This window comes from Bidens hawaiensis, unplaced genomic scaffold (assembly GCF_021521415.1).
Source record: "Bidens hawaiensis isolate Kalapana, Puna unplaced genomic scaffold, B.hawaiensis_p1.1 tig00017035_1, whole genome shotgun sequence".
Taxonomy (NCBI): Eukaryota; Viridiplantae; Streptophyta; class Magnoliopsida; order Asterales; family Asteraceae; genus Bidens; species Bidens hawaiensis.
In genome coordinates this window covers 255,864-283,459 of record NW_027492576.1, presented here as the reverse complement: position 1 = coordinate 283,459, position 27,596 = coordinate 255,864, and the positions used below count along the sequence as shown (strand labels likewise).

General features: G+C 34.0%; 2 protein-coding genes and 1 long non-coding RNA gene across 4 annotated transcripts in view; all 3 read left to right on the top strand.

Annotated features, from left to right (window-relative positions):
* The window catches only part of LOC143552775 (uncharacterized), a 181,731-nt gene that overhangs the window by 31,607 nt on the left and 122,528 nt on the right, over positions 1-27,596 (top strand). The window lies entirely within an intron of this gene.
* LOC143552774 (uncharacterized) lies at positions 13,444-18,019 on the top strand. 2 transcript variants are annotated; one of them, XM_077042916.1, is made up of 8 exons: positions 13,444-13,639; positions 15,069-15,339; positions 16,043-16,114; positions 16,224-16,291; positions 16,582-16,708; positions 17,330-17,410; positions 17,507-17,596; positions 17,671-18,019. In XM_077042916.1, the coding sequence occupies exons 2-8, from the start codon at positions 15,100-15,102 to the stop codon at positions 17,761-17,763; spliced, it is 771 nt and encodes a 256-aa protein (XP_076899031.1). In that variant the 5' UTR covers positions 13,444-13,639; positions 15,069-15,099; the 3' UTR covers positions 17,764-18,019. The 2 variants fall into 2 exon arrangements, with proteins under 2 accessions (XP_076899031.1, XP_076899030.1); XM_077042915.1 differs by having other exon boundaries at positions 16,561-16,708.
* LOC143552773 (uncharacterized) lies at positions 24,093-25,359 on the top strand. The gene is made up of 2 exons (XM_077042914.1): positions 24,093-24,206; positions 24,712-25,359. The coding sequence occupies exon 2, from the start codon at positions 24,712-24,714 to the stop codon at positions 25,150-25,152; it is 441 nt and encodes a 146-aa protein (XP_076899029.1). The 5' UTR covers positions 24,093-24,206; the 3' UTR covers positions 25,153-25,359.

Below are 27,596 nucleotides of genomic sequence, written 5' to 3'. Positions count from 1 at the left end.
TGGGGTCGTTTAGGCGGGGATAACGAGTCAAGGAGACTGGTATACATGTTTCATATCGGCAGCCATTATTCCAGACATATTGTGAGATGGCCCCTATACTTAATACACATATTATATAATAGATATAAAACATGTCTTACACCATTGATTGAGGGAAACCGGTATGTTTTACAGAGTTAGAACTTGCTTGTCACATGCGTATCGAGATCTTAATACAACCACCTGTATGAAGATTAGGACTTTAGAAAACCTTTACATACACTTTTCCTCCATTAAATAAATTTCCTTACCCGACATTGTCCCCCTAGGAGCCCGTTTGGACCTCATTCCTGTTTATTTGCTAAACAAGACAATACACACCATTTCAACCTTGGCCTTCATTATATTTTAACCCTGTGTGATGAAATCCAGTTTGTTATCGAGATGTATATAGTCAGTTGTTGAGCATAGTACACAATGTACGTATGTCTCGGTTGAGTTGTAAATATGTGTTTGTCAGAGTTGTATAATTATTTGCTTTAGTGTATTGTCTATCAGTTTGCCAAAAAAAAATTGAAAATAAATCAGCAAAAAGCCAAAAAGAAGGTCAGTTCTTATTCAGTTATGTAATTAGAAGTCTGTTTGTTTTTGATTAATTGTATGTGTATTTGTTTAACTGGGTTTCATACACCTTAGTCACTAAATATGCCTATTCCGCACCCAACCTAAGCCTCAGCAAAACCCTAGTCCAAGTCTTTATGCAACTGGTGGGTAATGGGTGGAGATAAGACTGACCTGCAAGCTTATTAAGTTGTGACTCATATTTGGTATTTGAGGACAGAGACATATACTGGCACATCTTTTTCTAGTCCAGATATTAAACCGATAGGAGTGTTGATAGTGTGAGGGGTTTGAACATATATGCCTTAACCGGAGACAAAATACACTCGTCTGGGTGGCTCTATTATTTTTATAATATCATTTAACCTTATTTGTGGGATGTCAATCTAGAAAGTGTCAGTCTGGGGAACTAGGTATGACCTTAAACCTTACTAGTATTAATGGTGATAAATTACATACCTCTGAAGGAGGTTGATGTTTGCTTTAGAGTTTGCTTGAGGGAAAGCAAAAGATAAGTGTGGGTATGTGATGGTCAGGTATTTTGTATATATATTAGTATATTAATTATGTAGTTTTGTTGAGTATATTGTTAGAACTTTGGTACTTCATACATGCTTTTGTATTCCAGGTCATTTATCGTTAAAGATTCTAAATTTGAGACTTGTACGAGCATGGAATAATATCTCGGAAATACCGGAGCATGATTTGATGTCTTGGGAAGTGGTACAAGGATTCGGGAACAGTATGGATGAGAAATCATAAACCGATGTTAAAACTGAACAAGATGGGTTGACAAAACGCGACCAAGAAGTAAAACGGGCATATCCTGGGCAAAAAATTGGGTTACGGGAGCCATAATATATGAATTTTGGGTTTCTTGACGATAGGAATCTGAATATGAGGTTTTCTTAGGTCTAGATACGCGATGGGATTGTCATATGGCCATCGGGTATCGCGATGGGCATAAAAACCGGAAAAAAAAAACGGTTTTGACCTATATGTTCTATTTTACAAACCCTAATCAGGGTTTTCACTTCCAGCCGTCTGGGGGCGACAAGGGGCGATTCCAGGAGCCTCGGATCACCTCCAATCACCTCGGGGTTCACAGTTCATCATCCTGAATCAATAGCTGAAGACTAATCGAAGATCATGAGCGACTGATTTGTCACGAGTCATTCCCGGGATGTAGAGTATTGTACTTTTCAGTATTTTCTCATGTTTTAAAGAGAAAATTAATTGTAATTGTTTATGATTAATCTATGAGTATTGATGTTTGGTATTCTTGTGCACTCAATCGGTTTAGGTTTATTTCGATCAGAACGGTTAGTTTGCCAGTTGCTATGATTTTCTTATAGGGTTGTTTTGACTAGTTTGAATATGATGAAGCATACAATTACCCTTAGTTGAGTCACACTGGCAGGGACTGTTTGATAACCAATGTCGTGTGTTAGCGATTGTTGATGCCTAAGGTTTTCCTAGTTAGTCAATCTGATTTGATCTTTGACAATTAATCTGTTAAGTTAACATGAGATTACTGTTTTAGTTGCATGCTTGAACCCTAGGTGTGATTCTGTTCTCGTTAATTGTTAAACTCGTTTAGGTGTTTGTTGCTTCCAAACAAAACCTGCTAGTGTGATCAGCACTCGACAAAACTTCATAATTGTTCCTTTATAATTGTTTTGTATATATATATAGATAAACGAACACACGTATGACATTGACCACATGCTCCTCTTGATTCGATACCTAACTTGCCCTGTCTATAAGTAAAATTAGGTTTTTGCATGATTTGTACGACATAATGGTTACATACCTATGATAGAGGTTAATGTTTTCTTTAGAGTTTGCTTGAGGGAAAGCAAAAGATAAGTCTGGGGATGTGATGGTTGGTTTATTTGTATATGATTTAGTTCATTTAGTTATTAGTTTTAATCGTTTATTTTAGGAACTTCGATACTTCATAAGTGTATTATTGTATTTCAGGTCACAGGCGTTAAAGTACTTAATTTGGACCTGCTGATGCATGTATTGAAGACCCGGGATGTCCAGCACGCATAACGAGAAGACAAAAGACATTTGCTGGTGACATGTCCCATCGCGATACGCGATGGGCATGCTTAGAGACCCATCGCGTACCGCTATGGGTGTTTAAATGAATATTGACTTTTTGGTCCATCGCGATACAGTGAAGACCCCCATCGCGTATCGCGATGGGGTGTGCAGACGGGCTGTTAGGGTTTTAATCAATTTTTCATCATTGACGACCCTATCTTCGTTTTTATCAACCAAGGCGATTTCCAGAGCTTCCACGGGATGAATCCATCATTCTAGCTTGTATCAAGATCACCTACATGCTTCATATCATCCATATCGAAGATCTCACGATGTCGAGGCTCGGCTAATCTCCTGAAATCTCACCGGGGGATGTATAGTTTGTAACTCTTTCAGTTTTCTCATGTGACTAAGAACACTTATGTATAATTGTTTATGGTTGATATTTGATTATTGATGTTTGGTATTTCTGTGTGTTCAATCGGTTTAGGTTTACGTTGATCTGAACGATTCGTTACCAGTTGCTATAATAATTGATCATATGACTGTTTGATTAGATTGAATACGATAAAACATATAATTGCCCTTAACTGAGTCACACTGGCAGGGCCTGTTTGATAACCAGTGTCGTGTGTAAAGCAATTGTTGATGTCTAAGGTTTTGTCTGATAGGTCAGTCTGTAGTTAACCTCTAATAATTAATCTGTTAGGTTGCATAAGATCACTGTACATTGCTTGGTTGAATTCCTGGGTGTGATTTGTTTTTATTACTTGATTGAAACTCGTTTACTCGTTTGTTTGCTTAATTCTCTAAATTTAACGTATTTGCTTGTGTGATCAGCACTAAATCTGTTTCTTTATAATATAGAACTGTTTACACGATTAAATTGACCACATACTTCTGGTGGATACGATACCTTATTTACCATGTCTACTTAGGTTATTTAGGTTTTTGCATGACTCGAACGATGGTTATCAAATATTTGACGGTAGTACAAGCATATGCGAGGAGAATTGGTTACGATTAAATATATGTGAACGATCACTTAAAGGAGCGTTAACGTGTGAAGGTGTGTTATGTGAGGGTAAAAACCGAAATCATGTTAGGTTTGATTATAATTCTTTGGTTTAAATATAATATCAAGTATACTAGTGCAAACCTATAGTAAAGAGGGAATAGGGTATGACTTGGGACCTTGACTAAACCAGAATTGTTTGGTACGTGCGATGGTTGTAATTTAAAAATCAAAAAAATTGTTGTTTGAGATGTTGCTTGGGGGCAAGCAACGGTTAAGTGTGGGAATGTGACGGGTGAACCGTAGGAAAGCCGTTAAGTGAGCTAAAAGATATAAATGCATATTGCTTAACCATTTAATTTCATGTAATTAGTTGACAATGTTTACTCGTAAAATTGCAGGTATGAGGAGATAGAGGATGAAATCACGAGAACGTGGGTGAAAACGGTGAATAAAACAGAGTTGAAACGAGAAAGATATGAAGAAAACAAGAAACTGAGAAAGAGCTCCATCGTGGCCCACGGCGTTGACTGTGGGCCACGGTCAAATGGCACCAAAATGACAGTATTCGTGGATGAACCGTGGCCCACAGTCCGACGCGTAACTGCAGTTTTTATTCTCCATTTTAGGTCGTTTTTGGGTGTCTTTTCAAATATTTTTCGCTTGGGAACGATTTTGGGCGATTTTGGGAGTGCAAAACACTATTGTGGGTGATTGTAATCAATTGTTTTGGTCTTTGATTCCTATGATTAACACAATTGAAGTGATGATGATCTACAAAACCATGAGTGGCTAATTCCATTGGTGATCCTCTTGGATGTAAGTTTTAACTAATACACTTTGTTATTCTTGAATTTCTAGAATAATGACTTTGCAATATTTTTTGGTTGTTATGGTGTTTGATTAATTGTTTGTAAATTATTGCTTGTGCTTGATCATAATCCAAACCATACATTCATGGTGCTATTGGCAATCGGGATATCATTGAAGCAATTAGGGTTGAATATTAGTTAATTGATCATTGGGTAACAACCTTGCATTATATTAATCCAATTACTTAGTTCCCTTTTATCACAAACAAGTAATAAAACATGAATTATGTTTATGTGGTTCTTTCTAGTTAGCATGAACATTGTGTTGATTTAAACCTGAAATCTAATATGGTCGCTTGTTCTTAATCAGTTTATCAAACTTAATCGTTGTTGCAAGTTATTTTATTTCTTTTTAGAAATCAATTCCACCCAATCAAAATCTGAAATTACTTTTTATGCAATTTAGTTTAATTTAATTAGTTGTTTGTTAAAGCTACTAGTAAACACACATTCCACAAACTCTTTGTGTTCGACACCCACTTATTCCTATCTATTTAGTTCTAATTGGTTAAATTTTGAGTAAGTCTTCGACCTCATGTCAAATTTTGGCGACGTTGCCGGGGAGTAGTGCTCAACGTGTGTTAACTTTGTAGGTTTTGTTTGTTATTTTTTGGGTTTACGCTGGTTATGTTAGTGTGCAGGTACTTACATGTGTATGCATACTAGAGGCTCTAACAGGTCATCACCAATAGTCTTTGACCCGAGATTGAACGCTCTTAGACGAAATTGAGTGTTACTTCGGGAGAACAAACTTATTGGTTCTCCGACTGCAATGAACAACATAATGGAATCATCGGCTCCCACTACGTGTCAAACATCTCCAACTACACCTCCACCAATTCCACCTCCACCAATGTCTACTACCATACCTACTTCATCAAGTGAATTGAAACCAACTTACACAATTGTGCCCATTGTCGGTCAATATTCATACGCATCTTCATCAACATTGCCAACCATTTCTAATATTTTGCCTACTTTTGATCCATCATCATCCCAACAAAACCAACAACCAAGTTTCAACAACCATAATCAAATATCGATATCAACCACCACCTTTCATGCAATATTCAAGAACACAAGTTAATGGTTTTGGTGATGGGTTTGACGAGGAGTTTGAGGGGTATGAAGTGGAAGGTTACTACACGGGGGATGATGAAAGCCAAAGGGTGAATCAAGGGAACTTTTCCTATGCTCAAAGGCAACAAACGGAACCGGTGCAAGAATTCAATAGACAACCACCACCGGTTGTTCAACAACAAGTTCAACCACCACCAATTATTCAACAACAACAAGTTCCATAACAAGTTCATCCACTAGGGCAACAAAAAATGCCCCAACCACAATTTCAACAATTTGCACATCCAAGGCCCTTGCATACGCAAATGGGTCAACCAAGAGTACCAATGGGGGTACCAAGAAGGCATGCAAGAGAGATGGTAAGGGGAATTGAATCTCACTTTCGACCGGTCATCACTAATAATCCATCTCCGGTGGTTATTCCTCAAAATCAACATGGAAGAACATTTGAGGTGAGAACCAATTCACTCCAAAGTTTACCAAAGTATAAGGGTCTAGCAACGGAAGAACTTTACTTTTACTTGGAGGCGTCTGACTTCATTTGCAACACGAATGGGGGTCAAGGGTTTTCATCAGATGAGGTTAAGTTGGTTCTTTTTCAATTCTCTTTGGAAGATAAGGCGAAGAGATGGGTTTACACATTGCCTTCCGCATCCATTTATACTTGGGCCGAAATGCAACAAAGATTTTTGGAAGAATTTTACACGGCTCAAAAGACCAATGATGCAAGACGAAGTTTGAGAACTTTACAACAACCGGGTGAAATGTTTCATGAAGCATTTGAGCGGTTTAACATGATGATTAAGAATTGTCCTCGCCATGGTATTGCTCTTTGAGAATTGTTGAATGCTTTTCATGAGGGGTTGAGCACGAAAGATAAGCGGGATTTGAGGTTGATTACAAATGATACATTTGGTACAAATTATGAACAAGATGATTGGGCATTTTTGGAGCAAATGGCAGTCACATCGAAGAGAAATGCTAAAACCGCAAGAAGAGCAATGTCGGCAATTGCAAGACCACAAGTACATGCGATGGAAGATGGAGGAGTACAAACCACTAATCAGGTAATTGATGTTTGTACGAATTATAATGAATTGGGTCATGCATCAGAGGCGTGTACGGTGGGAAAAGTACAAGTGGAAGAGGTGAATGCTTCAAGGTCAAGATGGAGGTGGTAGAAACTACAACATGAACTCAAACACTTAACACCCCCGGTTGAGAAATCATCCAAACTTTCGCTATGGGAATCCGGCTACTCAATCCAATCCGAATTTTCAAGGGAATCAAAGAAATTATGTTCCTCGCCAACAATATAACAATCAAGGTAATTTTCATGGCGGGAACAATCAAGGGTTTCAAGGTCAAGGGGTGGTGGTCAAAGTGAGTCTTCGGGTCAAAGTTCTTCGAGTGGGAATGAAGTTATGGATATGCTAAAGATGATGCAACAAGACATGCAAAGGAGACATCAACTTGATGAAGTGCGCATGCAAAAAAGATAAAGTCCGTGACAAAGCCATTCAATCGTTAACCACTCAAATGGGTCAACTTGCAACCGATGTGGCGAATTTGAAGAAAAACAACTCGAGCTTAAAGATGGGGAACAACGTACATATCAACGCGGTAAATCTTTTATTATATTCAAAGATAACATAATGTAATTTTTTGGGATTTATTCTTATGTCAGCCGTAGTCATAATAAGTCGATAACAACAACCTAAGTCATGATGACATAACATGTTGATTAATCACAGCACAATAGTAAATAAGTGTTGTTTAAAATTTATCAGTGGACTCATAAGTATGTTAACTCCATATAATATATATATTGAAGACCAACTGTGATAATGTCAGCTAACATGTTTCCTCAAACAGTAACAGTTCAAGAAGTGTTGCATTAAAATTTCGATATGAAATTAATTATTCGTTTATAAACGAAGTGAGGAATCTAAATTTCCGTATCGAATACATTCATGATATGCTTAAGGATCCAATAACTAAAATTCTATCACCCATAAGTCTTATTTAAGCGCTTAATAATTAAGATGGGATTACTAATGACCATGTCTAATTGCATATCATACAATGAATGACTAATTATTAATTTTCCTCAGTTTTGATTTTGTACGTCTATTAATATGTTTTGCATGCATAATGACATATAGACGAATTAATATACAAATCAAATGTTCTGAAGGGCTTACTTGAAAATTTTGATCATAACTACTTAGGTTTTAAATAAAGACTGGAGTATGATTAATGGGGGTCTTGAGCTGATGTTCAATTCAATTACTATATTTCTCTGCTCCAGATTAAGTTTAAAGCTAAAATGAGTGCTAACTCCTTACCAGGCTTATCTAATACTCATAATAAATGATTACTCTGGCAAGTGGGAGAATGTAAGATTAAATATATATATATATATATATAATATATATATATAGGATCAGGATCATGAGAGAACTTTTTTGAAATTGAGAACTATGAGAACCATTTTTGACCACAAAAAACCCAAAAATAAAAAAAATCATAAAATAAAAAAAACACAAAAATAAAAAAGTAAAAAAAACCAAAATTCTTATTTGAACATCCCGGTTTCATAAAAAAACCTCGGTTTAGCCAAATTATATACACATATGTATAATATGTACATTTACATGATTTTTTATACACATGTGTACAATTTAAGATAAATGATAGTGTACATATGTGTATATTACGTAACTAAATATTAAATAAAATTATACATATACGTATAATACGACGTTTTTTTTATTATTTTTTTATTTTTTTTAATGAAACCGGAATGAAATTTAAGAATTTTGGTTTTTTTACTTTTTAAAAATTTTTGTTATTTTTTGTTTTATGATTTTTTAAATATTTTTTAAAGGTGTTTTTAATGGTTCAAAATGTTTTTCTCAAAGTTCTCAATTTGCAAAATGTTCTCTTATGATCCTTACCATATATATATATGTGTGGTCATTATAATCATTTATATTATAATAGATCAAAATAATAATTATACCTTATTATATATTAGCTTGGTAAATGTTGATGGGCCATATTACCCTTATTAACTAATAAAGGGTTTCCCCAATTGGGGTGTATATAAAGAGAGATAAATATTAACATCAAAACCTAATCACACACATGTGACAACCGGCTAAAAATTAGCCTAAACCGCGACTAATATAATCTCGATTAGCAATAAAATTTCATCATTATGAGAAAAATCTTCTTTATTAGTGATCTAGACGTTTCAAAGTCAACAAAAAGTGCAAAAATGGCCACGTAACGAGCCTGACGTGGAATAATCTCGGGTAACGAGTCAAAAAGTAAATATATCCTTAAAGAGGCTAAATGATCTCGAAAAATTAAAATACATATTAGAGTAGTCGAGACAATGTATAAACTTAATTTTAGAAAGCTCGAATCACAAAAAGTGCAAAATAAGTAACCAAGTGTCAGTGGATGACCCGGTAAGGACCCAACGTCAACTATTTCCATAAATTAGTTTCTTAGGCTTGTATTATTTATAATCAATTTCGTTCAAAGTCTGACAAAAATTATTAGAAATGGAATTCGTTTGATCACCTAAAATTCGTTAGACGTTAAAACGGAAACTTAAGATTATTGTTTAAAAACCCACATTTTTCCCATCCCCATGGCACCTCACCCCAACACCTCACCCCTCCACCTCTCCTTCTCCCAATCACAAACCATCACTTCACATCCCCAATGATTACTCCTAATCATGAGGTTGATGTGTTGGATCAATCATCATCACACACTTATTTAACAGCTCACCACACAATCTCATTCTTTCTCTCTATATATATATACACACACACACCCACATTCAAATTTCAAATCACAAACACACACTCATATTCAAGTAAGATCAAGATCAAAAGAAGATCAATTAAGCTAGGAAGAGATTAGGAGGGAAAAATCATCACATACACATCCACTACACATTCAATCTCATCTACAAATCATCAAGAACAACAAGTAAGTTTTAAATTAAGGTTGATTACTAGATTGAGATGCATAAGATTAGTTGTTCTCGAGTTTGATTGAAGCTTGAAAGTTTGAAAATATGGATGGTGATGTATGTATGTGTGGACCGTATGTATATATCTATATGTAAGGGGGGAGATCAAACTCATTTACACATACATATGTTCATCTTAAGAATCATATATTGATTTGCTAAGTTTGATTATAAGTGTTATTGAATCTCTTGATTGTTTTTTATAAATAAACTTGATATTAGGATTTGACATTAGAATAGATTTGGATTGACTATTGACCAATAGTTTGATAATATGGACATGGATTATTGTGAAATTGTTGTTAGAGATAATCAAAACAACAGTATGTTCATAAGTGGAAAATTGGGGATTTTTGGGTTTTGGATTTTATTATGGATTTTGGATGGATTGATGAATCTAAAGTAATATAGAATAACTTAATTGAAAGTAAGAGAGGTTATATGCTAGAATTAATAGTTGTAACTTGAAGATTAACAAAGATTGTAAAAATTACTAAATAAGGAAACTTTAATTTAAGAAAAGTTGAAATTTGGATTTTGATGTGAATACTTGTGATGAATGTGATCAATATGTGATTAATGGCAACTTAAAACTAAGATAGGATGCATGATTAAAGGATTGATTAGCTAAGATAATAATTGAATTAGCAAACAACTTACTAAAAACGGAAACTTTGTTGCTTAGTTAATTAAAAGATCAAAAATGGATAGAACACTTAGGATGCATGAGACCCTATCAAACTAATTGAATGAATTAAACTTAGAATTGTACTTAATAAAAGTGGGAAGATTGAATTAGATAGAATTATCAAAAATTAAAAGTTACTATAATAGGAAACTTTATTAGTTAAACACTAAGGAAATTCATGATTTGATTGGTTAATGAATTACTTGAAATTATACATAAATGATATGATGATTTGAACCTGGAAATTTAGGTATTAATATGATATTTGTTCATTTAAAAATAACAAGCTTAACTAGTAGCATTGTTAAGGTAATCTAAAATACGAACTGGGAACCAAAAAACTCGATTAAAGTATCTTATGAACATATATAGTCAAAACTGCTATTTATGGTAAATTATATGTTATTATATGTGTGTTTAGTTCATATGATGATTGATATAGACTTGTACAATTAATTTGACTCGTCGGTAACTTAAACGTCGAAAAATCGGCTGTTTAAGCAAAACTGACACAACTATTAGGGACTGCTTTAGAACAGCCCCTAAAGTGGTCAAATACTAGTGTATAACATAAGTTCATACATGAGAAAAGGAAAAGATGATAAAACTTGGTCCTAAAACGATTCGTGTCGTGAAAACCGACACGAAAACGTTAAAAAGTTGCTATCTTAAAAAAATATTAACAAAAATGATAATAATATATTTTCACAAGTTAACTTGTAAAACTTGACTAATATTTATGTAACAAGTATTTTTCATAATTTATAAATTACATTTTAAACGAAAAACCGAATTAACGCATTTTAAGCACAAAACCGACGAAACCGTCAAGTTTTGTGAAAAATAAAAGATTAATATTTTCTAGAAAAACTCCAGCAACTAAATATTAAGTTATTTTCTTATATTTTAGTTGTTTATTAATTAATTTAATTAATTAATAGCTAACGGAAAACCGAACTATGTGTACTCGCTTATGTGTTTATGTGATTATGTGAATACTAGAATAAGACTTATAAAATAAAAAGGAGTTTTGTATAAAAACTAAAATCAAGTTTTTATTAACAAAACGTGTTCTAATATAGGACACGGGATTTTCGGAAAGGCTACAAGACAGTGAGTTTCTCTATCGAACCCCCCCCCCCCTCGATTTTTAACTGGAAATGTTTTCAAAACGATATTTAATTGTGTTTTGGGGGAAAAGCATATTCTTTATTATATATTATTTTCGTTAAAGTTTTTACAAAGGCATTTTATTTTACAAATTGGTGTACAATACGGGATGAGTCTAGTTGGGATAAGTAACAGTTAACCCTAGAAAGGGGCACAGAAATATTGGTAGATCTATTGGGGTGACGCCCCCACTTCCATTCGTGTTGGGTTAAAAGTGGGAATATTTTGAGTATTGTATGTATCGGGTTATCAACTATGATAGTCATACGTAATGTTGTATTCTTTGCTCGTCTACAACAACTCAATTTGTTTAAGAAATAAAATGCCTATTATTTGTGATGTAATGACGGTAGATCATTACACACGGATTTGTGAAATAATGGCGGTAGACCATTATACACGGAATATTTTGATATAATTCGGGGTGTAGTGACGATTACACACGAATTGATATCGGATTTGATTGTTAAATGGATTGTGTTTTCGACTCATATATATATATGTGGACTATTTTGATATAAAGGGAAACTCACCAACACATTGTGTTGATCGATATTTTAATATGCTTTTCAGGTAATTAAATGAAGTATGGAAGCTTCGCGAAGAGCGCGGGAAAATGGTGACGTGTGTTTGAATGAAAAATATTGACTTTATGTTGAACTTGTAATTTGAATAAAAATCGTGTAATATGACACGTGTAATAACTCTGATGGTCAAATAAAGTTCAACCTTCGTTTGAAATGTATACTTAAATGTGATTGGCTGAGACGGCGTCTGTCACCACCCGAAAGACTTGGTCAAAGTCTTCCGCTGTTTAAATTAAGGTTTTCGGTGTGTGACAACACACATAACAATTTTGTGTGCCTCCTCTCTCCTAAACCGGGTTCCTCTCAAGAACCCTAACACCATCCTTAATTATACACCCTAAAGGGGAACTCAATCAAGATGACAAACATGTCGACTACATCATACCCTGCTACGGTTACTTCCCTATCTTCTGTAACATGCTCATAGGTTTAATATTTATCATGGTTTTTTATTACTTACATGAAGAATTGATCAACATGGTTGTGTTTTGGAAAGGGTAACCTCATATATATGGTGGTTGTTACAGGAAGATGGTGTGGGTGTTGCAGACGATTGCCGGTGGTTGCAGGTGAGTGGTGTTAGTGGAGGTGGTTAGTTGGGTGGTCGTGATAATGGATGTTGGGGTCTTATGTTGAAGAAAAATAAAGTGGTGGTTTAAGACCTACAATTTGCTTTTTTTTTATTTCATCATTATAAAATTGTTACATCAGGAAAATAACTAATGAAGTTAGGTTCCCGTTACCTGGGATGACAGAAGAATATAAGATAAAATTTGGGAGTGATAGTAATTATTTCGTTAGCTGGGAGTGTCCCCAGCCAACAAATGAAAGTTGGGGTAGAGTGGTAAGGAAGAGACATGATATTCCAAGTGATTCAGATTCGATTCATGCACCCCCCCCCCCCCCGCATCGTTTAGTTTTGGCAGCACCACGTGATGGCCGGAGACTAGGCGAACATGTGATGTGACGATCACTAGTTCGATCCTTGAGCTGAACGATTTTACATCACCACACTGTGTGCCTTAGGTGAGGGTCGGAGATGAGTGTCCTGGATGTGATGAATTTAGCGAATATCTCATTTAAAAGATTCGTTGATCGTTAAAAGAATAAATGAATCAATAAATAAATAAAAACTAATTAAAAAAGTAACCATATAGACCACAAAGGGTATAAAGAGGATAATCCATGTTTCAGAGAATACAAAAACATGATGAATGAGTGGAATCCACTATGATATGCAAATTGATTTTCCCAAAACTAAAAGTAAAAGCAAAACCCTTAACATTTGCTGAAAGATTCAATTACTTTCTTGGCTTTCAACATATCCGATTCTCTCCTTGTAAGTTTCATCTTTCTTCCTTCTTTCATTTTCCTTTTATTCCTCTTTCTCACACACACACACACACTCTCTCTCTCTCTCTATATATATATATTGCATTAGATTCTCGCTCGCTCGCTCTGTGTTTTCATGTTCATCACACAACACAACACAAAGATAGACCCCTTTTCATCAATTTGCAGGTACCCACTTGTCTTTTACCTCTTTCATTTCTTTCACCTTTTTCTAAAGTTTTTGTGTTTGTTTTCATTGAAATCCCAAAAGAGAATTCACATGGTTTTCTTTTTTCCTTTCATTCTTGACCTTTTTTAAACTGTGTTTCATCTTCAAATTGTTATCTATTATTCCAAAGTTCACTCTTTTTTTTGTTGTTGTAAAATTTGCTAATAATATGTGTTTGTGCAGAAATCCCAAAAAAGAATAAAAATGTCATGTGGGTTTCTTTTTTTTCTTTGATTCTTGACCTTTTTATAACTGTGCTTCATCTTCAAATTGTTATCTTTTATTCCAAAGTTCTTTTTTTTAATTGCTTATAATCTGTGTTTGTTTTGCTGAAATCCCAAAAAAGAACAACAATTTCATATGGGTTTCTTTTTTTTTTTTTTTTGGTTTCTTGACCTTTTTGAAACTGTGTTTCATCTTGAAATTAAAATTTTTTTTTATTATAAAATTGGCTTTCTGACTTTTTGTTGTTAATCTGGGTTCATTTTCAGGGCCTTTTTAAATTTGGTTGTCAATTTGAATCCTGTTATATGTATGGACCAGCCAAACATCACTCACTTTTTCACCTTTTTAATAACTTCTTTTTATTCCAATTTCTCATGTCAATAAAATTCTTTGAATCCTTATATGAAACCAGCTCTATTTCAAATATCATACTACAAAAGTAATAAGTACACTTGTTAGCTCATAATCTTTCACCTTCACAGCCTGTATTGATCCAAACATCACTTCCTTTTTGTTTTTACTAGTTATGTGATTATGTACATATGTTGTTTTGCTCTCTTTAGAGCATATCTTGATTCGTAACTGAATCTTGAAGTTGGGTTTCGTGTTAGGGAATATTATCAAAATTTGTGTGCTTGCTATTGACCTTCGAGTTATAGTTCTTGTATCTTTGTGTTTTACATGATTATTATTGCGAGATATAAAAACACAGCATTGCTCGAATAGGGAGTTTTGACAAAAATCCGACGTCTTTTTGGCATTTATATATCTAAATATTGTTTAAAATTACCAGGCAGTGTAAGATGAAGTATTTCGTTTGGTATATATTTGACGATGGTTATCTGTTTGCATTGTAAAATCCAAGATGATGATTTGGAAATCCAGTAATATCTTTAATATTTATGTATTAGTGTATTATTACTTTATTAGATATTGTTGACTTTTTATCCCGCTTTAGCTTTTGTTATGTTTTTGAACTGTCTTTACCGTCCCCAAAAGTTGCAATCGTTCTTGCGTTTGATCACATGTGTGAAACATTCTTTAATAATCATAAATTATTGACAAAATTTTAGGAATATTGTTACTTATATTATTATAATAGATGGTATTGTAGCTTATAGTGAGATATGTATATCTTTTAATTTGATTTATCATTTGATTCAGGATATTGAAATAATTGGCTGGCGGTGCTGTTATGGGAGATCATTTCGTTTTTTTAGTTGACCGGTTGCTCACCGAGTCTACTTTGGAGGCTGCAATTGAAAGCAGAAACCCTTCAAAACAATTGGATTTATCGGAAAATAATGACACAATAATAAATTGTTCTGAAAATGTTCCGTTCACTCCAAAGAAATTGGTTGAGTGTCGAATATGTCAAGATGAGGATTTTGATTCAAATATGGAGACACCTTGTTCTTGTTGTGGCAGCCTAAAGGTTTTTATTATATCTAATTATTATCTTAACCCTTTTTTAATGTTTTAATTTTAGTATGGTATAGTGTCTTGCATTTATGTAATGTATCAAGTTTCCAACACTCCATTTGACATTAATGTCCCTTGGCTTGTAAACGAACAAAACATTATATGAACTGTTTGCCAGGAAGTTCGTTTATCTAATAAATAAACGAACATGAACACATGTCTCGTTCGTTTATGTTATTGTTTGGTTATGTTCATGTGTGTTGGTTGGTTTACGTTCATTTATATATTTATCTATGCTTTTCTTTGAGGTATTACAATTTAGTCTAGTTTTATGGAATTATAAATATCACACATTACAATTTAGTCTAGATCTAATGTTCACATTTACTTTTAATTGGTTTTCGCGCAGTTTTGCTCGTTTGTAACCGTTTATACTGTTAACGAACGAACATAATGAACATGAACAGTTGAACACACTCATTTTCTTAACGTACGAACACGCATAAGAAAACTTTTTTCTTTAATCGTTTGTATACGCTTGTTTGTTCTGTTAAAGTTAAACGGACGAACATGAACATGCCCCGTTTACAAGTCTAATGCTCTGTCTAGAATACATTGTGGAGAACAAATGAAGATGTAGTTTGTGGGTCCCTTAATCACTCGTTTTATAGCTTTTTTTAGCTTTCTTGTGTTCATACTCGTTTTACTTTTTGTAGTATGCTCATCGCAGATGTGTGCAAAGATGGTGTAACGAGAAGGGTGACACCATTTGTGAAATATGCCATCAGGTGCGGTTATATTGTTATTTGATCTTTTTTCTTTTTTAAATAATTTATTGTCCACTAATTTTATTTTTAAAGATAGTTTATGTGTATCTTAAAAATGACTAATTTGCAGCAATTCAAGCCAGGCTATACCGCACCATCACCTGTCTTCCGGTTAGGTGGCATTCCATTAAATTTAAGGTACATAATTTAATCAGAGTCATAGGTGACTTCTGAGGTCATAGCTGTTTCTTTGTGATTTCAAAATAAACGAAATTGTTACTTATTAACACATAATAATTTTCCCCATGTTTGTAAAACTATGTAAGATTCCATATTGGTTAGTTTATTTGTTCTTGGAATTTAAAAAGCTTTTTCAATTAGAAATGAAGGATCGGTTAATTTTACTTTAAAAGTCAAATGTTGTGGAATGTGTTTATTTTGTTTTGTTGCTAAAAAAATGTTTTTAGGGGGAATTGGCTAATTGCTAGGAGGGATGCAAATAATAATTCTCGAATAATCACAGTCGTTTCACCTGACCGAAGTTTTCTTGATCCCGAATATGATACCGATCCCTCTTCTAGAAGCTTCTTCTGCTTCCGCTCAGTCGCCGCCATTGTATGATCTTCCTCCAACCTCCTCTAAAATTGTGTGTGTGTGTATAAATATACACAAACGAACACACAATTTTATTTATGTGGATAAAGTAGAATTGATTATAAGTTCAAATTCTGGGGGGGAAATGTAAATTTTGAACGGGTAAAATAGTCAATTAACCCATTTTTAATGCCCAAAACTAACCTGCTAACTTTTTGGACCATGGATGAAAGAGAAATACGTGGTTGGGGACTATATCGGTAATTTTTAAACCACTGGGATGAAATCCATAAATTGGGCTAAATTACGGGGACCGTCATTGTAATTTACTCTTCTTTTTATGCATATATATATAATTATACTTTTTATATATAATTGTTATATTATATTATTTAGCTTTTTTATTGTAACTTGTATATAATACTTATTATGTAGGTATATATTTTAATATACTAAATAAAAATTATATAAAATGATAGGCTCACAAGCCTAGTCAAACCTGACACGTGAAGTTCAGGCTCGAGCTCATTTAAGCTCTGCCCTGCTCGATTTGGGCTTTTAGCGAGCCGGTCCAGAGTATCGCACAAACTGCTTGTTTACACCGCTGGTAATTAACTTCTTTTTGTTAATGCTCGTGTGCAGTTCGTGGTTCTCCTATTCTTGCGTCATGCTCTTCCCGTCATCGTCAACAAGGCAGATAGTGAATCTTTTCTCACATTTATGGTAAAAGATAATATTATAGTTTTTGTTATGTAATATTGTAATAATGATAACATTTATTCACCAGTTTTTTTTTTGTGTGTTTCTAATTGTTTTCAGTTATGGTTCTTACGAACCTCGGCGATTGTTTTACCAATCTTCATTATTATGAAAGTCATGATGGCTTTGATAAACGGGAGGCGCCAACTGGTGAGCGATCCATTAATGACACTAGTTAACCGTGAAGTCAAACCGCTTATTATGTTTTTGGTTGACCTTTGTAGGCTTCTAATGCATCAACATCATCTCTTTCTTCTTCTTCTTCTAATGAGGGAGAAGGTGGAACACGCCCACCTGTCGTCCGGGTGCATGGCTGATATGGGATGCGGTTTGAGCCACCTGGAACCGGAAAGGATGGCTCATGTGTATGACGCACCATATTGTCAACCTGTGGTGTTAAATTGTAGATCATGATGATGCATGTTTTCAACGCCCAGTTTCATGGCGGTTTGGGTAAATCTAGTAGTAGCTTTAAGGAATAACTGTATTATTATGCATAATTTATGTATATGTATTTGGTTTATGTAATTTTATTATTATATCTATAAAGAAAATTAAATGCACGTAATAGTATGGAGGATGCAGATCTCATAAACATGTATTTAGAAGGAAAATTGGTTTTAAATAATTCTAACTATGCCCTATTGGTAAATATCATCCCAACTTTACACTTGCCTGCTGACAGTCCCAACTATTAATGTGTTTGTTTTTAACGGGCCGCGACTAACGGATATTAACTCCGTTAGTCTTTATCTGACGTGGCCATCCCAGCTATCAAAAATCATCTACGTGGAACGACACGTGGTGGCTGACTGTGTATTATTATTATCATTATTATAGGATAAAGATCAAATACAAATAAAAAATCTGTGTTATACATACAAAGTGAACAATCTCTCTTCTTCTCCAGCAACACTAATCACCATCATCTCCATCTTCTTCATCATCCACCATCAAACCATCGGACTCCGATCACTCCACCGCCAACCTCCGCCCCCACTCCTTCAACCAAGGCTACACTGCTTCGCCACTAGCACCAAGCGTTGTTCCGTATCTACAACAACGACAAATATTTCGGCGACACTTTAACTCTGGTAGCGACATCGTCGTCGTTTTCCACTGCAACATACTCGCTCTAGTCGGCGGCGGCGGACGACCACTAGAGCCGATGTATCGTTTCGATCGGAAGTTAAATCTGTACATCTCCGGCGAGACCAGATTATTGTGATTATATTAGAGAATATATATGTTTACAATTTCGCCGATTTGAAGCTTGTTACGACATATTGAAACAAGAAAGTGTGTGATTTGCCAATCAATTTGCAGTTACAGGGGTGCTTTTGAAGGAAACAATTTGAGGAAGAAGAAGAAGATTCAATAATTACTCTAGTTGAAACAACTACTCTATATAGTTTACAAATAGAGTAATAAATTACTCTATTTAGAGTAATAAAATTACTTTATTTGTAAACTATAATTACTCTACTTGTAAACTATCTAGTTGTAGAGTAATAAAATTACTCTATTTGTAAAATATATAGCGTAATAAAATTACACTACAAACATGATTTCCACTTATTTACAAAAATGCCACTGCCTCCAATTTTGTTTTAGTTCGCACGTTTCGCACAAATTTCCTATTTGTATGTTAACCCTATTATACCCCCCCCCCCTTTTTGTTAGTTCAGTACCACCACCACCATCCCCCCTCGTTTCCCGGCGAGCCACCACCACCACCCCTCGTTTCCCGGCGAGCCACCACCACCACCCCTCGTTTCCCGGCGAGCCACCACCACCCCCCTCGTTTCCCCGGCGAGCCACCAACACCTTCTCCAAACCTGCAACTTCTTTATCAAAATAATCTTCCATGGCCTTCTAGTTCTAATATCTACACTAAACTCTTCCCCAAAAACAAGCACACCAGAATCATACCTAAAACGAGCCATGTTCTTCCGATCAACCCTAAATACCCCAGCAATAAAGTTTCAGATCCAGATCCGTAGCTGATTTTTAAATCCAGATCCAGATCTGATTTTCCAATTCATGCCATAATTTTTGATCGGGTATTGCACAATGAAGTGGGTAAATAAAAGTTAGGGTTAGGGTTTGCAAGGTTCCAGCCATCACCGTCGGGTCGGATAGAGATTAGGGCGGTGGCTGTTGGACAGCCGGCGCCCGGTGGTGCCGCCGCCGATTATTATGTAGTCATAGTAGTCATAGGTGTCTGGAAGATTGGGGACTAGGGTTTGGTAATATACTAATATGTAAGTTAGTTGAAATGGTGATTAATAATAATAATAATAATAATAATAATAATAATAATAATAATAATAATAATAAACAGTCAGCCGTCACGTGTCGTTCCACGTAGGGTGATTTTTGATAGTTGGGATGGCCACGTCAGACAAAGACTAACGGAGTTAACATCCGTTAGTCGCGGCCCGTTAAAAACAAACACATAAATAGTTGGGACTGTCAGCAGGCAAGTGTAAAGTTGGGACTGATATTTACCAATAGGACATAGTTGAGATTATTTAAAACGAATTTTCCTATTTTTAATCATACGATCATTTTTGTTGTTATATGATCATGTTATGAACATTAGTGGTAACTTTATTTGTGATATATGAGGTGATATGGTTAAAGAAACTTGTGTATAGGACTGCTCAGATAATAAAACATGTCATTCTTATAAAGTTTGCTAATTTGAAATTGATTTAAACAAGTTGATGTCGTTCACAAAAACAGGTTGATAACACCCACAACCATTTTCGCTATAACTTGTTGCCGGCGCATCCCACCGCTATTCTCCACTTTTGCCAATGCCATCGCCACCATGTCGTCATCACCGCCCCTATCGTTGTTGACACCATCGTCACCTCTACCAACACCGTCATTGTTGACTTGTTGCCTCCACTATCACCCCATGCCATAGTTGACTCTATCACCACTGTTGTTGGCTCTGTCCATCTTGGTGGTGTTGTCACGACAACATCACTGCCAATGCCTCCTCAACCACCATCATCGTCATTCCATGATTCCATCTACTATTAGACCACCATCGCCCATGTCGTCGTTGGTGCCAACTTCAACACTATCTTCACATCACCACCGCCCTTGCTGCCATCACAACCATGACGTGATGACATAGTCATTATCACCACCTCTGCCGCCACCTTCACCTATAGCCATTAGGTGCAATAAAAAATTTATAACGGGTCAATCTATTATTTATATATTAAAGCAACTGAATAAACCTAACTTTTTTTATGATTATAACTTGCTTGGACTCTTAACAAACTTTCTTTTAAAAAGACTTATTTCAATTAAAACTCATCTGTTAGGTATTTTTTCATAGCAAAAACAACTTATGATTTTTTTTTTCATTTTTATTATTATTGTTGTTGTATATTAAAATGCAGATCTATCTATTCTAATAAATTAAAATAATTGTGACACATGACAGTGTATGGTTAAATCTCATAACTTTGTCCCCTCCAAAACTAAGATATTAATTTATCCTAATATATGTTCATATTCACTTTCCTTTTACATTTTATTTTTATTATATTTATACATTTTTATAAAAATATATATTAACATATTATTTTACTTTATATTTGAAAATACTTGATGAAATCCAAAAATTAACAACAAGCCATGTTTGTTAATGATTGAAAAGAATATCAAATGCTATCATTAACATATTTTACTATGTATATCGTTGAAAATTATAAAGAAAAACAAAACTCGAACATGCTTTTATTTTACAAAGTAATTTTTTTAATTATTACATCATAAATCTATGCTTAAAAGTTGATCATTTTTTTAAAATCAATCCATTTATCTATTATTATTATTATTGTAAATTTTCATACAAATTTATAAATTCTAAATATATGCTTTAAATCTATCAATTTATTTTTTCAGTTAATTTAGTAAACTGTATATTTTTTCGGTTAATTTAGTAATTATATACCAATCACTTTCATATATAACAAAGTTTATCATATTTAACTTTTGTTTTCTTTATCAAGGTTTGTTTCGGGTTTTGTGGAATTTAAATTTAGTTTTAACACTCAAAAATTGGTAAATAGATTGTCTGGTACAAGTTAACTACAGTTTGTTCAAAATTTGTTATGGGTCAAAAATGAGAAATCTGAGTTTTTTTTAAAAGTTTGAGAATGCAAATAGATTTATCGTCAAATTTGTTACGGCTTCAAAGTGTTGGCTTAAAAATGTCAAACAGATGAAAGTTAGAATTTTAAACATGACTAAGGTTTCAAATTTATTTTTAAGGACATTTTTAGAAAAAATCAAAAGGTTCGGGATTTGGTAAATTGACTATTTACCCCTCGACTATTAAACTTTAAGAATATATAGTGAACACTTAAGACATGCCACCCCTATGCCTACCAATACTTCTAACTTGTATTAAATTTGAAATATTTGTGTCAGCATTAATTTTTCCTTCAACGGTTATCAGAACGTTGTATGGGAAGCATGTCATGCAAAACTATGCTCGAATGAAACAATATATTCACAAAATTGAATAGATTAACATGTTATTTTTTATGTTGTCAAACTTAACATAATCTTTTTCATGGTTTAGCTCAAAAAAACATAGTTCTTGAAGAAATCCGTCATTATAATTTAATGTTCTCATTTTCTTCTATGGGTTGTAAATTGATAACTATATCAATAAAGGTAACGCTCATTTAGTATTTAGACTTAATGGTCAAAACTACTATTATATGACTATTGTATGAGAAGTATTCTTCCTGAATTCTTTCAATTATACATATATGATATCAGTGGCGTGTCCAGAAAATTTTCTCACAGGGGTCGGGAATTTTTATGGTAGGTACTAATACAATTGTCAGGTCGAATCGAGTCGGGTCGAGTCAGGTCATATATATTAAAAAAGATTACCAAACAAAATTTAGATAACAAATATATTAAAGTTGTTCTCTACGAGTTTTCATTTTTTAAAATCTAACCATTACATCATCTACTTTAACATTGACAAGCAAGTCTTTCTCAATGTAACAAATACAACTGTCGCTTAAATTTTCATCACCCATTCGATTACGCAAATCGGACTTCACATACTTCATCGCCGAAAAGGATCTTTCAACGGTTGCGGTTGCGACGGGTAATACGAGAGCTAAACCATTCAAGTTTGAACCAATGCAAATGAATGGTGTTTCTTTGTTTGAACCATCAATTGAACAAGACTTGCTAAACCATTCAAGTTTTTAAATCGTTAATCTCCTTTCAAATTACCGATGTATGTCGCGAGTTCAACCAGGAGTCTTCTTTTATCACTTTTATCAAAATCATATGGGTACAACTCGACTAATCGTAATATTTTTGGAATAGAAAATGCCTGAAAATTATCACAAAGAGTCAAACAACTCAACGAAACAAGTAAGTCGGATGTTACCCCAAATTCCCCCAAATTCTTTTTACATTGTAGTCTAAATATCATAAACCTTAAAATCTAAAAGCCAAACTAAATTAGACATAAATAAAATGTATTATGCTGTACCTGGAAGGCTGGAAACAATTTTAGTGGACGTGAGGGTTGTTACCTGTTGGAAACTTGGAAACAATTTGTAGTGCGGTAGTGGATGTGATATTGTGTGAGAAGATAAGGTGTCAAGGTGAGTGACTGAGTGCGCCGTACCCCTGGTCGGAATTTCCGATTCCGGCGAGTGGTGAGATGAAAGGATGAAGTGAGGCAGCAAAGGCGGTAAAAAAATAAATAAATTTTAGAAGTTAAAATGGGATTTTGGGTTTTGGGCTAAAAATTAAGTAGTGTTTGAATTGGGTTTTGGGCTTAAAAATTGGATTGGATATTGGACTAATGCACTTGTTAATATTAAAGTCAAATTTAATAAGAAAAATTGTTTATAAAACGTTTATATAATTATATTTATAAAATTGTCATTGTATTTTTGGTTAGGGTTAGTCTCAAAATCTCATGAGGTCGTCTCGAAATTATACAGGGTACGACTTTAAAGTTTTATAGGGGTAGGTGTCAAAATTTTACAGGGGTCGGTCGGGAATTTTTCGGTATATTAACACTAGATTCTTTTTTTTCACAGGAGACGGGGGACACCCCTCATTTATGTGTGGCTACGCCCCTGTATGATATTGATAATGAAAGTCTCAATAAAAGGAGCGATCTCGGGTACGTTTTTGCACATACTTTTTTTTTATTAAGTTCATTTAAAAAAATAATTTTGATATAAATAAAATTAATTTATATACACGTAGTATAAATATAACAATAGATGTAATACATTTTTTCATATACGTTATGCAATTATTTTATTTACTTGTAATTTTATAATCTAGATAATCTCATATGTTACATGGGGGTCTAAAACTAGTTACTAGATAATTAAGTAAATGATTATTAACCTGGGGGCATTAGTATAATTTAATAATCCCTGTAGAGCATGTAATAGAATATAACCTAGTAATTGTTTCGCAAATTCATTCGTTCATTCATTCCAAATCGGAAGGAAGGATTTGGAGAGAAAAAGAGAGAAACATAAACATCAGGAGGAGGTTCATAATCATATTATAGTTCCCTCAATCGGCCATCACCGTCCATCATCATCATCATCTTTCCCTTGCAATCGGACATCCATCAGGAATCACCTTCTTCTATTCTAATCTATCAATCATATCTTCCTCCGTCTCGATCATCATCACGAAGCATTGTCCATTCCACTTCTCCTTTAATCAGGTATATATATATATATTCACTTCCAACAAACACTTTTTCTTTTCATTATACATCTATCTTATTCGATTCCATTAGCTTTGTATCAATCAATAGGAGGAACTTTGAATTAATCCATCCAAAGGAATCAATGCTAATTGTCCACTGCTTTATTTCTATTTGCCTATTTACCCCCCAGGTTTTATTTTATTTTATCACTTTCCTTTCACTACCAACATACATACATACATACTCGTGTTGTATAATATCTCTTCCATTAACCAGATTTCTTTGATAATTAAATACTTACTTACTTTAAAATATATAATGTCATTCAGATTTCTTCTATACATACCATACATACATAAAAGTTGTTAGATTAGTTTTTGTATTCTAAGATTCTTCTGTCTATCTATGAATAATATCATTCAGATTTCTTAACATTTCTAGTGAAATCCATCCACTATCCGAACACCCCTAATGTAAATGTAGATTATTAGTGTCATTTGAAGAATTTGGATTGTTGCAGATGTTTCAGCCTTCAATCGAAATGGAAAATGGTCATAATGATATTCAAATGGAGGATAACTTACAGATGATCCCATTTGACGACGAAAATGACCCTGAAGTGATAGCACGCCGCATAAAGAACAGAGAAAGACAACGTAGGTACAGGGCTAGGAAGCGCCAAGAAGCGGAGCGTGTCAGCATCAGCATGATCAGTCACCCACAAACACAACTCAATAATAGCGGCATCTTAACCCATGTTGACCAAACGCATTCTCCAGTTGACCAAACCCAAGTCAGTGATACTAGTGCTGTGACTCGTGTTTACAGTCAAAGAAACTGGAAAAAAGAGGCCAGGACCGCCCATTTGAATAAACAACAGAAAAGTCAATTGAATGTAATTGCGAGTACACCAAGTGGCAGGAACTGGAAAGCCGAAGCAAGAAACAAAAAAAGAAACTGAATTTGGTTGCTTTATTAGGACAGATTTCAACAACTGAGCTGAGGTGAGATGGGTTGGTTTTTCTAGTCATAAATATCAGAGAGGAAGTTTTACTATTCAACTATATTGATGATAGTTCTATTGCTCGTCGTAAAACTCTACAATGTATGAGTTTTACTGTGTTAGTTTTGCTGAAATCCCAAAAAAAGAACAAGTATTTCATATTTGATTTTTGACCATCTTGAATTTGTTATTTTCTTTATTAGAAAGTTGGCTTTTTGTTCTTTTTGAATTTGGGTTGTCAATTTGAATCCCTGTTCTATTGTATGGAGCGGACCAAACATCACTCACTTTTTCTTTCACCTTTTTTTTATAATCTCTTTTTAATCCAATTTCTCATTTCAATAAAATTGCATCCTTACATGATGAAACCAGCTCTATTTTAAGTCATCATAATCTTTAACCTTTCCAGCCTGCATCGATCCAAAGATCTCTTCTTTTTCATTCGGGCACTAGTTTTTCGCTCTCTTTAGAGCATATCTTGATTTGTAACCGAATCTTGAAGTTGGGTTTCGATTATTATTTTGAGTTTGGGAATATTATCCACCAAAATTTGTGTGCTTGCTATTGACCTTTGAGTCATACTTCTTGTATCTCTGCGCTTTACATGATTATTATTGCGAAATAGAAAAACGCAACATTGCCCGAATAGGCGAGTTTTGACAAAAATCTTTATTCTTCTTTAGCTTTTGTTATGTTTCCCAAAATGATCGCGTTTGATCACATTGTTCTTTAATGATCATAACTCATAAGTTATTGACAAAATCTGTTGGTTATATTATTATAATCGATGGTATTGTGGCTTGCTTATAGTGGTATATGTATATCTTTTAATTTGCCTTATCATTTGATTTCAGGGTATTGAAATAATTGGCGGGCGGTGTTGTTATGGGAGATCATTTTGTTCGTGTTTTTAGTTGATCGGTTGCTCACCGTGTCCACTTTGGGGGCTGCAGCTGAAAGCAGAAACCCTTCAAAACAATTGAAATTCTCGGAAAATAATGACACAATAATAAATTGTTCTGAAACCATTCACTTCAAAGAAATTAGTTAGTGTCACCCGAATATGTCAAGATGAGGATTTTATTTCAAACATGGAGACCTTGTTCTTGTTGTGGCAGCCTAAAGGTTTTTATATATCTAAACATTATTATAACCTTTTTTTTATTAATTTTAGTATGGATATTTTCTTGCATTTATGTATGTGGTGTATTAAATTTCTAACACTTCATTTGACATTAATGCCCCTTGGCTTGTAAACGAACAGAATGGAAGTTCGTTTATATAATAAATGAACGAACATAAACACATGTTTCGTTCATTTAAGTTCATTTGTCTTTGTTGATTTACGTTTATTTATATTTATACTTTTTTTAAGTTATTACAATTTAGTCTAGCTTTATAGATTATAAATGGTTTTCATGCAGTTTAGCTTGTTTGTAACCGTTTATAATGTTAACGAACGAACATAACGAACATGAACACACTCACGAACACGTACAAGTAAACTTGGTTTGTTTACAAGCCTAATGCCCTGTCTAGTTTACATTGTGGAGAACAAATCAAGATGTAGTTTGTGGATCCTCTAAATACTAAAAGTTTGTAATATCCAAAGTAGTTTTAATGTATCTTTTATCATCTAACTAAACCAATTATAACTTTTTTTTCCTTTTTATTTTGAAAAATTGGATTTTAATAATCCCAACTTAATGCAGTTGACTGATAATAATCCCAACTTTGAAAGTAACTGTCACTGATCCCAACTTTCACACTATTTATTTTCATTGGACCTCCGTTAAAAAAAACTTAACGACGTTATGTTTTTCTCCAAATTTCAAACTGATATTTTAGGGCTTTTGATCGGAATGAGAATACGAGTCGATTGATGTAAAACTTACTTCCAAACAGTGGTCCAAACGACTAAATGAAGCTTCAATTTCGGTGTTTAAACTTTTAATTAACAAAAATCAAGCTGTTTGAAGCGTCGTTTCGAGTTAAGTTTTACATCAATCGACTCGTATTCTTATTCCGATTAAAAGGCCTAAAATATCAGTTTGAAATTTGGAAAAAAACATAACGTCGTTAAGTTTTTTTTAACGGAGGTCCAATGAAAATAAATAGTGTGAAAGTTGGGACCAATGACAGCTACTTTCAAAGTTGGGATTATTATCAGCCAACTGCATTAAGTTGGGATTATTAAAATCCAAATTTTCTTTTATTTTTAACTATGTATGTTTTGTAATTCGCGTGTACGGTTGTTCTAACAGTTTTACTACGTCCATTTATTTGGGTTTAATGATCCGGCCTCAACTAACTTTGTCATGATTAGTCTTCATTCAGTAACTATGCAAATCGAATTTCTATCACCTTCATGCGTCAACGCTTAACTTACGAAAATGATACCA

What these genes read in the sequence shown, in the direction of transcription:
- LOC143552774 (XM_077042915.1), top strand. Translation starts at nt 15,100, where the DNA reads ATGGGAGATCATTTCGTTTTTTTAGTTGACCGGTTGCTCACCGAGTCT. An exon ending in TCCGCTCAGTCGCCGCCATT is followed by an intron (nt 16,709 to 17,329) that starts GTATGATCTTCC and finishes GCTCGTGTGCAG; the next exon opens with TTCGTGGTTCTCCTATTCTT. An exon ending in AATCTTTTCTCACATTTATG is followed by an intron (nt 17,411 to 17,506) that starts GTAAAAGATAAT and finishes AATTGTTTTCAG; the next exon opens with TTATGGTTCTTACGAACCTC.
- LOC143552773 (XM_077042914.1), top strand. Translation starts at nt 24,712, where the DNA reads ATGTTTCAGCCTTCAATCGAAATGGAAAATGGTCATAATGATATTCAA.